Source organism: Nicotiana tabacum, chromosome 11 (genome assembly GCF_000715075.1).
Source record: "Nicotiana tabacum cultivar K326 chromosome 11, ASM71507v2, whole genome shotgun sequence".
Taxonomy (NCBI): Eukaryota; Viridiplantae; Streptophyta; class Magnoliopsida; order Solanales; family Solanaceae; genus Nicotiana; species Nicotiana tabacum.
In genome coordinates this window covers 178,544,019-178,556,745 of record NC_134090.1, presented here as the reverse complement: position 1 = coordinate 178,556,745, position 12,727 = coordinate 178,544,019, and the positions used below count along the sequence as shown (strand labels likewise).

The 12,727-nt window shown below is 36.7% G+C and overlaps 1 protein-coding gene across 1 annotated transcript; it reads right to left on the bottom strand.

Annotated features, from left to right (window-relative positions):
• Window positions 1-2,053: 2,053 nt before the first annotated feature.
• On the bottom strand, window positions 2,054-11,237 carry LOC107779888 (UDP-glycosyltransferase 75C1-like). The gene is made up of 2 exons (XM_016600390.2): window positions 10,924-11,237; window positions 2,054-3,236 (listed from the first exon to the last, which is right to left on the bottom strand). The coding sequence occupies exons 1-2, from the start codon at window positions 11,235-11,237 to the stop codon at window positions 2,228-2,230; spliced, it is 1,323 nt and encodes a 440-aa protein (XP_016455876.2). The 3' UTR covers window positions 2,054-2,227.
• Between the last annotated feature and the right edge of the window lie 1,490 nt (window positions 11,238-12,727).

Here is a 12,727-nt window from a genome sequence, read left to right as displayed (position 1 = left end):
AATTTCGGAATCCGGGTACGTGGGCCCGAGGGTGATTTTATCGACTTTTCAAGCGGAGTTGGAAATTGTTGTAAATAGGATTATAATGAGTATTTGAGTATGTATTAATGGGTTTGCATGATTATTAAATAATTTTGGAGCATTGGGCATCGGTTTGAGTCGTCGGAAGGGCTTGGGAGCCGGTTATGGAACTTCGGAGTGAAGTAAGTCTCATTTCTAACCTTGTAAGAGGGAATTAACCCCATATGTGAACTAAATTATTGTGTGCTTCTATTTGTGGGGGCTACGTATGTACGAGGTGACGAGAGTCTGTACGTAACTACTAGATATGCCTATATCCGGGTAGTTTTAGGCTCACATCATGCCTTGTTGATATTGTTATTGATTTATGTCTATTGCTTGCCTTAAGAGGGAGCGAGATTGAGTTTGGTTATTAAATGTTTTGAAAGGAGTGAAATTGAATGATATAAAATTTAAAGGGTTTCATTTGAACTTTGTAATTTCGAAAAGAATTGAGGAATATTATAATAGCTTAAGAAATCTATGTGTAACCGCGTCACATGTATATTTCGCGAGTGGGGTAATTTTCTTAAAAAGCTACAAGCTGAATTTCTCTTATTTTGAAAAAGAGTTAAGAAAGAGATATGATTTTAATTTTAAATTCATATTTGACCGCGTCGCGAGTATGATCCGCAAGCGGAGAGATTCCTTAAATTTAAATTTGACCGTGTTGCACATATGATTCGCGAGTGGGGTATTTCCTTCTACTATTCTTATGGGAACGGACCATTCGCCTCGACAGGATTTATGTACCACACTCTCATGGGAAAGGGTCGTTCGCCTCGATAGGTTAATAGATGCATCTGTAGTTCGCATTGTTCGACCCTCGGCAGTGCACAATTTACTTCTATGTTGGTCGTTCGACCCTCGACAGTGCACAATTTACTTTTACGTTAGATCGGGCCGTATGCCTCGGCATTTCCTATATATATTATCCTCATGGAATCGTGCATAATATTTGGCAAGAGGCCAGTGTATCTGAGGTTTTTCCCTGATTTGAATTATGACAACCTCTTTGATGAGATCCACTATCTCTATATATATGCTCCCGTTACGGAGGGAACTTGCTAGTTGAGAGCTTGAGTAAAATTGTAAAGAGGGGAATTATACCACGTATTTTATACATGTTTATCTCATATATTTACTATGTGTCATATTTATTCACTTCTCTACTGTATTTGATATTATTGGACCACTAGTAAGTGTCGAAGTCGACCTCTCGTCACTACTTCTTCGAGGTTAGACTGGATACTCACTGGGTACGCGTTGTTATTGTACTCATGCTACACTTGCTGTGCATTTTTATTGCACATGCACATGTATATCTAGTGGCCTAGCAGGCGCAGCGGCATGGTTGATACGGAGATTTGGGTGAGCTGCATCTCTCGAGACGACCCGCAGCCTGCAGAGTCTCCTTCAGAGTATTGTATTTTCTTTCTGTCCAAATTTGTATTCCGGACAGTTATTGTACTTTATTTTATTTCCTAGTGATTGCTCATGCACTTGTGACACCGGGTTCTGGGATGATTATGTGATATTCAGTATTAAGATTTGAAAATATTATGAATTATCCTGCAAAGTTTATCTTTTTACTAGTTAAATTAAAAGAAATTTATGATTTCAAAAATATTAAAATGAGAGTTTAATTAACTATTTAGTGTTGGCTTGCCTGACAAAGGTGTTCGGCGCCATCACAACCTTTAATGAATTTTGGGTCGTGACCGGTCGGTTTGATAGGAAAAACTGATGTCCCCATAAATCTGGTATTATTAACACAATGTTTGGTTACTATACTGCACCTTTTTAAAGTTACGCAATACTATTTTATGCATGATAAATGTACAATAAAAATGTAAGTATTAGTAAGGTATGGACTAAAAACAACAAAAGTTATAAAACGAATTATGTTTTAATAGCAAATAAGCAACAAAAAAACACTCTTATTATATATTGTATAAAAAAATTGAATACATCATACTACAACATCATCAATTTATGTATTGCACAATTTTTGCATTATTAATTCCTGCATAATTTATCTCTAAATCAAACGATCATTAAGAATTTATGCATCTCTCATAATCCATTATGCATGGCTTAAGAACCTCATCAACATAAGCCTTTAGATTCACATTAGATGAACCATCTTCTTTCATAGTATTTTTAGTTATGTCACTCTATTTCTTTGCGTTTTTCTCAATTCCTCTCCTTCCTTTCCACCCCCCATCACAATTTCTATGCAAATCTTGAACTCGGCCGCTTCACCAACGCCTTCTTCATTCGCATTTACTCTCACACCAGTCTTCCAAACATCTTGAATAAGCTTAGAATTGCAATCTTGATCGGTCCAAAGTGGACACGCCACGACAGGAATTCCAAAAACTAAGCTCTCCAGAGTCGAATTCCATCCGCAGTGAGTCAAGAAACAACCTAAAGAAGGGTGTTGTAAAACCTCTACTTGAGAACACCAAGACACTATTTTTCCTTGCTTTTCAAGTTCCTCTTTGCAACTTAAATTTTCCATTGGTTTTTCTCCATTAATTACCCACAAAAATGGCCTCTCACTTCCTATCAATCCTTGAGCAATCTCTTCCATCATTTGTTTTGGTAACTCAGAGTAGCTACCAAATGCTACATAAACTACCGATGCATTAGGCTTTGCATTCAACCACTCCATGTAATCTTTTGAACGTTGTCGCAAATCACCTCCATGAGAAGTATCAGAAGGATTCTTTCCATCAAGAAAAGATGAAGGAAACAAAGGCCCAATCCCTACCATATTCACATTCTTTATAGCCCTCAATGCCTCAAATTCCAAAGCATCAAAAGTGTTCGCAAGCACTATTTCATTACTTTCACTATTTATTAACTCAACATGCTCTTTCATAGTTTGAATTAGCCAGTCCATAAGTCCATCACTTGAAAGCAAAATTGATGGAATCTCACGAATACTTACAAGAAATGGAAGCCCGGGAATTTCAAGGGATTTGTCCTCATCAGGACAATTCTTGAATGCATCTTTGTAACTAGTGAAGTAATAGTAGTAGAGGTCTAAAAGTGTGGCTGGTTGAATCCATAGAAGTGTGGCTGGAGAATTAACCCTTTTTGCCACTATGCCAACCCAAGAGAGCACGGTCGTATGGATAATACGCGAAAATGGGCGCCCCTCCTTCGCCCTACAAAAAAACAGGAATTTCGTCACTAAAAAGAAAATTTCCTCTCTAATCATATTTAACGTCGGATTAATGACTAGAAGCAACTCCAAAATATAATTATGGGTTGAAGCTAATATATTCGTGTAAATTTTAATGATTTTTCACATATATATCTATGTCTCGTGTCAAAATATTAATATCGATTGAACCCATTAAATAAAGGCGTCATCCGCCTTTATTAACGACGACAAATCCCCCCCTCTTCCTGTTCGCTCTTTTCTCCTTCTTCTTTTTCTTCTTCTTATCTTTTTTCTCCTCCTCTTCTTCTCACCCTTTATGAGCCGAGGTTCTATTGGAAACAACCACTTTATCTTCGCTAGGTAGGGATAAGGTCTGCGTATACACTACCCTCCCCTGACCCCACTTATGGGAATATACTTAGTTTGTTGTTGTTGTTGAATCCCCACACTGATAGTTAAAAAGAAAAAGAAGCTACATATAAAGTGTAATATATTCTTAATGGTGCGAACTTGGTTCGAAGTGGATAATATCACATCATATTAACAGTATCTTTGAGCTAACTTAGCCCGACACTACCAAAACATTCGTCGCTAATTCCTTTTTTTTTTAGTAATTGTTGGACTTTAAGCATTAGGCTTTAAAGACTTTAAGCATTGGGCTTTAAAGTCCAAGAGTGTGAATTGGGAAATGGTGGGAAATAAAATGGAGGAAAATGAAAATTTGAATCAAGTGAGCTTTTGTCATGAACTTTGTACCACATTGGTGAAAGACAACTATACTTGTGTATATAAATATAGGATCACTTCTTAGAGCTCTTAAAAGGAGTTGAAGAGAATGAACCCTCGCACCGTCGTCGTCGCTCGCTCGGCTCGGCTTCGGCTTCGGCTTTGTCAAACGATCGATAAGATTATTTTTGGACAAAATTTATTTAATTAATTATTTAATAATTAATTAAATGCCACAGTTCATTAACGGAATTAAGCTGCCTTTGTTGAACGTTGATTTCCCTCCTGAACAGACACATTTTCCTGAACAGACATCACACCTTTTTCCGATAATTGCCTATAAATTCTGAGGCATGGCTTCTTTTTCCAGACACTGAAAAATACATAGAACTCCCTTCCTTCTGAAAATCCTGCATGTTTTTTGCAGAATCTCTTCTAAATTCGTAAGTGTGATTTTGCTCTGTTCTTTGGGTTCGTTGGTATCCTGCAATTTGTATTGCCACTGTTGCAAGAAGGTTTATTCCATTTCATCCTGAGAGGATTTAATCCATTACCTTGGCAACGTGTGAAGGGGTTAAAATTCCTTAAGGACGCACAAGCAAATTGTGGACTCGGAATATTTCTTATAGTTTACTGTTTTTATAGTTTTTTTTCCTAACAGTCTTTCTAATTTTCTGTTTTAACACAATAGCGTTCACAAGCTTAAGGAATTTTAAATCTAACGTTTCTGTGTTGAAATATAAATTAAACTGTTATCTATATTTTGTATACTGGTTTGGAGACTAAAGCCTTCGTGCTTTCTACTCCAATAATTGTTCTGTCTGGTTTAAAGTATAAAAAAACTTTACCGGAATAATAAACGTACGGGTTTGAAGTATATCAGAACTTCAACATTGTTACGTGTTGTATGTTTGGTTTGGCATTCAGTTTGAAGATATCAAAACTTCACTGATTTAACAAAGTTTTGTTTTGTTTCCAACTCTACAGAAACATGACGAATGAAAACCAAACTAATGGAAATGTTGCTGGAACGGGTGCTACTGTTATGAGTGTTGTTGCCTCGTCAAGACGTTCAACTCCTGCTCATGCTATGGCACCAGCAGAAAAACCTGGAAAGTTTTCCGGTATTGACTTCAAATGTTGGTAATTGAAGATGCTCTTCTATCTTACTACATTGAGTTTGCAGTGATTCATCAAGGAGGATCCTCTGGTCCTGGCTGAAGGCACTCCGGATGACGAACGATTTGTTGTAACTGAAGCATTGAAATATTCTAATTTTTTGTGCAAAAACTACATTTTGAGTTGTTTGGAAGATAGCTTGTACAATGTCTATAGTGTCATGGAAACTTCCAAAGCGTTATGGAATGTGATTGAGAAGAAGTACCAGACTAAGGATGCCGGACTTAAGAAGTTCGTGGCTGCAAGGTTTTAGGATTTCAAGATGATTGACACTAGGTCGGTCATAACTCAAGTCCAAGAATTACAAGTCATTGTGCATGACCTCCTTGCTGAAGGTATGACCCGAATCGATAATTTTATTAATAAGATTTATCTTGTTATTAATTATGAATTTATTATTGAAGGTATGGTCATAAATGAGTCCTTTCAAGTCACCGCTTTCATTGAGAAGCTACCTCCGTTGTGGAAGGACTTTAAGAACTATCTAAAACACAAGCAGAAGGATATGACACTTGATTGTTCGTTTGAGGATAGAAGAAGACAACAAAAATGCTGAAAAGAAGTCACGTGGAAACTCAACAATAATAAGGGCTAACATTGTTGAGGAGGCGCCACAAAATAAGAAGGGAAAGAAGGATTTTGGACCAAAGAATTACCCAAGCAAGAAACAGTTCAAGGGTAATTGCCACAACTATGGAAAATCTGCGCATAAGGCCGTGGATTGTCGTGCACCAAAGAATGATAAGAAAAAGAAGAATAAAGCTAACATGGTTGAAAATGCTGAAGAAATGGAGGACTTGTGTGCGTGCCATGTTGTCTGAATGCAACTTGGTAGGAAATCCTAAAGAATGGTGGATTGATTCTGGTGCCACCCGCCATGTTTGTGCTAACAACGAGTTATTTTCTTCCTATGCCCCCGCAGGACCTGACAAGACAATTTTCATGGGAAATTCGTCTACAGCCAAAATTGGAGTTGGCAAGATTGCGTTGAAGATGACGTCGGAAAAAATTGTGACTCTAAACCAAGTTCTCCATGTTCCAGAAATTCGCAAGAATCTTGTTGTCTACCTCACTTCTTGTCAAGAATGGATTCAAATGTATTTTTGTTTCTAATAGTGTTGTACTAAGTAAGAATGATGTGTATGTTGGAAAAAGGTTACCTGAATGAGGGCCTTTTTAAGATAAATGTAATAGCAGTTCCTATCAATAAAGTTAATGCTTCTTCTTACTTACTTGAGTCAAACACTTTATGGCATGCACACTTAGGTCACGTCAACTTCAAAACATTGCGAAAAATGATAAATTTAGAAGTATTGCCAAAATTTGATTGCATTAATTCTAAATGTCAAATATGTGTGGAATCAAAGTATGCTAAGCATCCTTATAAGTCCGTTGAAAGGAATTCAAGTCCCTTAGACTTAATTCACACAGATATTTGCGACATGAAGCCAACACCATCTCGCAGTGGGAAAAAATATTTTATTACTTTTATTGACGATAGCACGAGATATTGCTATGTTTATTTATAGTAAATATGAGGCAATTAATGCTTTCAAGCAATACAAGGGTGAAGTTGAAACACAACTAAACAAAAAGATCAAAATGATAAAAAGTGATAGGGTGGCGAATATGAATCTCCTTTTGAAGAAATATGTTTGGAAAATGGCATTATTCACCAAACAACTGCCCCTTACTCTCCACAATCTAATGAAATTGCAGAGAGAAAGAATCGAACGTTGAAAGAGATGATGAATGTGTTGTTGATAAGTTCTGGTTTACCACAGAACTTGTGGGGGGAAGCTATACTTACAGCTAACCGAATAATTAACTGTGTACCTCATAGTAAAACACAGTCCATTCCTTATGAAAAATGGAAAGGAAGGAAACCCAGCTTGAAATACTTCAAAGTGTGGGGGTGTTTAGCTAAGGTACAAGTTCCTAAACCTAAAAGGGTTAAGATAGGTCCAAAAACGGTTGATTGTGTATTTATTGGATATGTAATCAATAGCAATGCATATCGTTTTCTGGTTCATAAATCAGAAAATCTTGAGATTCACGTTAACACGATAATAGAATCAGATAATGCTGAATTCTTTGAAACTATTTATCCGTATAAAAAGGAAAGTGAATTGACCTGCCAAAAGTCAAAATGACCTCGGGAGGAAATAATGGATGGTATGCCTAATGAGGAAAATCCGAGAAGAAGTAAACATCAACGGACATCTACTTCATTCGGTCCAGATTTTCTGACTTTCCTACTAGAAAATGAGCCTCGTACCTTGAAGGAAGCAATGTCTTCCTCAGAAGCACAATATTGGAAAGAAGTTGTCAATAGTGAAATAGAATCCATATTGAGCAACCATACCTAGGAATTGGTTGATTTTCCTCCAGGTAATAAAATATTGGGTTCTAAATGGATTTTCAAGAAGAAAATGAAAGACGATGGTACTATTGACAAATACAAGGTAAGACTTATTGTCAAAGGATTTAGACAGCGAGAAGGTCTTGACTATTTTGACACATACTCGTTGGTAACAAGAATTACATCCATTCAGATGCTAATAGCGTTAGCCGCCTTGTATGGTCTTCAGATCCATCAAATGGATGTAAAAACAGCCTTCTTAAATGGTGATCTAGAGGAGAAATTTACATGAACCAACCTGAAAGGTTTGTGGTTCTGGGAAAAGAAAAGAAGGTGTGTTGACTTGTTAAGTCCCTTTATGGACTAAAACAAGCACTTAAGCAATGTCATGTGAAATTTGACCAAACAATGTTGTCAAATGGCTTTAAGATTAATGAATGTGATAAGTGTGTTTACATTAAGAACGTTCCAAATCATATAGTCATTGTTTTCTTATATGTTGATGATATGCTAATAATGAGCAAAGACATTGCCGACATTCAAGCTACTAAGCGTATGCTTGCTAGTAAGTTTGCTATGAAAGACTTAGGAGTTGCCAATGTAATTCTAGGAATTAAAATCCAGAGGACTCCTCAGGGTCTATCTTTGTCTCAATCACATTACGTGAAAATGGTACTTGAAAAATTCAAACACTTGGAATTTAGAAGTGCAAGAACTCCAATTGACTTAAACCATCATCTTATAAAGAATAAAGGTGAAAGCACGTCTCAATTAGAGTATGCTCGTGTATTAGGAAGCTTAGTGTATATCATAAACTGTACACGTCCTAATATAGCTTGTGCAATAAGTAAACTTAGCCGATTCACAAGTAATCCTAACAAACATCACTGGGTGGCAATGAAACGAATTCTGGGATATTTGGAATATACCCAAGACTACGCTTTACATTACAATAAATATCCTACGGTTATCGAAGGATATAGTGATGCAAATTGTATAACCGGCTCAACAGAAACAAAGTCCACAAGTGGATATGTTTTTACTGTTGGTGGAGGAGCAGTATCTTGGAAGTCTTCCAAACAGACGTGCATCGCTCGCTCTACAATGGAATCAGAGTTTATAGCTTTGGATAAGGCCGGCGAAGAAGTTGAATGGCTTTGAAATTTCTTAGAAGACATTTCGTTCTGGCCAAAACCTTTGGCTCCTATGTGCATACATTGCGATAGTGAGGCTACAATAGGACGGGTAGGGAATGTTATGTATAACGGAAAGTCTCGTCATATACGACGAAGACATAACACCGTTAGACAACTACTTTATAGTAGAATTATCACTATTGATTATGTAAGATCAAATGATAATGTGGCGGATCCGCTTACAAAAGGCTTAACTAGAGAGGGAGTTGAGAAATCATCTAAGGGAATGGGACTATGGCCAAGGACAAGTCAACATGGCGGTAACTCTACCTAGAATTTTGGATATTCCGAGATCTCAGTTCAAGGAGCTCAAACAAAGTTGTGATTGACCGGTTCAACATTGTCCAAATAAAATCTTTGGTCCCTTCTCGTGATGAAGACAATGTTCAGTAACAAGGATAGAACTTTACACGTTCTTTAATGATTGCCTAAGTTTGATGTGGTATTTATCAAATAGTGTCAATCTAAAGTATTACACGTTTAGGAATCACCTATGTAAGTGTGAAGTGTAAGTCACTTCAATGAGAATTCTGTAAGGCCAATTCTCTACGCACTTATGAAACCAGGTGGTGTTCATGGATGAAACGAACACAACAATGAGAACCAAAAGACGGTTAAGGGTTGATTGTGTGACATATGGTTGTCTAGGTATACACTAAAGTTCAACGGTTCAAAGATATCAAATCTACCGATTGACCGAGTATATCCGACATATGTTCACTATGGAAAGTTCAAAGGGAAACCTACTTATCCAGATGCAATTAATCCTTACTTGCAAATCACACAGCTTTCATCTATGATCATTCTTGTTACAGCCATTCCCATTCATGTGAGGGATTGTTGGACTTTAAGCATTGGGCTTTAAAGACTTTAAGCATTGGGCTTTAAAGTCCAAGAGTGTGAATTGGGAAATGGTGGGAAATAAAATGGAGGAAAATGAAAATTTGAATCAAGTGAGCTTTTGTCATGAACTTTGTACCACATTGGTGAAAGACAACTACACTTGTGTATATAAATATAAGATCACTTCTTAGAGCTCTTAAAAGGAGTTGAAGAGAATGAACCCTCGCGCCGTCGTCGTCGCTCTCTCGGCTCGGCTTCGGATTTGTCAAACGATCGATAAGATTATTTTTGGACAAAATTTATTTAATTAATTATTCAATAATTAATTAAATGCCATAGTTCATTAACGGAATTAAGCTGCCTTTACTAAATGTTGATTTCCCTCCTGAACAGACACATTTTCCTGAACAGACATCACACCTTTTCCGATAATTGCCTATAATTTCTGAGGCATGGCTTCTTTTTCCAGACACTAAAAAATACATAGAACTTGCAATTAATCGTTACTTGCAAATCACACAGCTTTCATCTATGATCATTCTTGTTACAACCATTCCCATTCATGTGAGGGATTGTTGGACTTTAAGCATTGGGCTTTAAAGACTTTAAGCATTGGGCTTTAAAGTCCAAGAGTGTGAATTGGGAAATGATGGGAAATAAAATGGAGGGAAATAAAAATTTGAATCAAGTGAGCTGTTGTCATGAACTTTGTACCACATTGGTGAAAGACAACTACACTTGTGTGTATAAATATAGGATCACTTCTTAGAGCTCTTAAAAGGAGTTGAAGAGAATGAACCCTCGCGCCGTCGTTGTCGCTCGCTTGGCTCAGCTTCGGATTTGTCAAACAATCGATAAGATTATTTTTGGACAAAATTTATTTAATTAATTATTTAATAATTAATTAAATGCCACAGTTCATTAACGGAATTAAGCTGCCTTTACTGGACGTTGATTTCCCTCCTGAACAGACACATTTTCCTGAACAGACATCATACCTTTTCCGATAATTGCCTATAATTTCTGAGGCATGGCTTCTTTTTCCAGACACTGAAAAATACATAGAACTTCATTCCTTCTGAAAATCCTGCATTTTTTTCGCAGAATCTCTTCTAAATTCGTAAGTGTGATTTTGCTTCGTTCTTTGAGTTCGTTGATATCCTGCAGTTTGTATTGCCACTGTAGCAGGAAGGTTTATTCCGTTTCATCCTGGGAGGATTTAATCCATTACCTTGGCAACGTGTGAGGGGGTTAAAATTCCTTAAGAACGCACATGCAAATTGTGGACGCGGAATATTTCTTATAGTTTACCATTTTTATAGTTTTTTTTCCTAACAATATTTCTAATTTCTGTTTTAATACAGTAGCGTTCACAGTAATACCTATCAGTAAAGATTTCGGACACAAACTCGGACCCAAGAACAGTGAAGGAAGCATAAAACTCCCGATACTCATCGAGGGATTTGCCAATGTTGGGGTAGCCATTATCATAGCCATCAGAAAATGGAGCAAACGTTAAGCCTTTGATAGAGTGAAGATTATTAGACCTGCAGTTTAATGCTGATAGACTTGTGGAGAAGGTGACATTTACTCCAAGCTTGATAAAACGCTTGGCAAATTGAAGAGAAGGATTATTTTGGCCTTGGGATGGGAAAGTTACAAGAAGAACATGGCAATTTTCTTTCATTTTGGCCATCTATTTTTTGTTTTTGGATATGTAAGCTAAAGAAATTTGGAGCATATATATATAGATTCTACTGTCTCGAAGGTTCCGATAGAAAGAATGATTGATTGCTTGAATGCCGGGCCATCTACTCGCGAAATCACCCAGGTCTCTCAGCTCCTTCCTAAAGAAGTGAATTAATGATCGATCAACGGAGGGAAAGGAATATCGGAATTGGGATGCCTGGACTCGGTCTTTCTGGTTCCATTGGTTGGTAGGTCTTAACTTCTGGGTTAGATCTCGATACGAAAGGAATATAAAGGGCGGGCGTCGAAACCCCATGCTTTGAGAGTTCCTTTCTGCCAGCACTTTCTCTACCCGGGAGTCACTTCATCAGTACATGGGGCTACTGTCCCAGGATGCCAAAGGTATGATCCACACATTGAAAGTGTCAACGTTAACTCACACGCGCCACCCTCACCGGGTAAATCCGGAGAAGAATGGAAGATGGTGCAACATCGAATCCTCTTACGTTACTACGAATGGAATCTTAGCCCGCCTCACTTGCTTTCTTTACTGCATAAATAAGGGCATAAGCGAAGTCAAGTGATTCCCGTCTAACTAGTGTCTGAGAGTAAGCAAGCTACCTTCATTCAACAGATATATATATATATATATATATATATATATATATATATATATATATATATATATATATATGGGAGTTCAATTTTTCAGAATAAAGCTTAGAAGTCAATTCACAAGTAACCTACAAATAATAGATGTGATTTGGTAACATGAAAATAAGGATAATATTTGGCAACGTAAGGAGATATAATATTTGGCAACTTGTACCAACCGATTAAACAACCCCTTTGTGGGGACAGTTTTAAATCAAGTGTATTATGATGACAATTTAGATTGGGTAGCCTATGGCATTATGGGTAAAATGCTTTCTAACTAAAGCGACTTCAAACCCAATGCTCGAACTCGAGATTTTTAATTAAAAATGAAGGAATACTTATCACTCCACTACAATCTTTGTTAGTTGTTTTACCTCTATCATTAATAGGTTATAATAGAGCATGTTAAAAATGAGCCCAATAGTTCTAGGTTGATCTTTGGAAAGCACAAGATTTAGCCCCATCTTAAAGATTTAAGCCAATCTTTTTTAGCCTTTAATAAACACATTCTAGTTACCCTTTCTAAAATTCATTAGATTATCAGAAAAACTACTTGTAGCCAATTCATTACTAGTTTTACATTTCAAATTAAAGGTTCACTTTTCCTTTTCTGTTTGTCCCAAATAATTTTCACTTTTAAAAAAGATTAGTTACCTCATCTAGCAAAGGTTGATACCTTATTTTAAATAAATACTTTTTTAAAAAATTATATTCTATAACTATTTTTTGATTTTTTATAGTCAAATATATATTTATGGTCACCTCCTACCCTTAAGCCATAAAATAAGCTTTGTATTATTTTTCTCTCTCATGTACCCACAAATTTCTCCTATCCCCTAC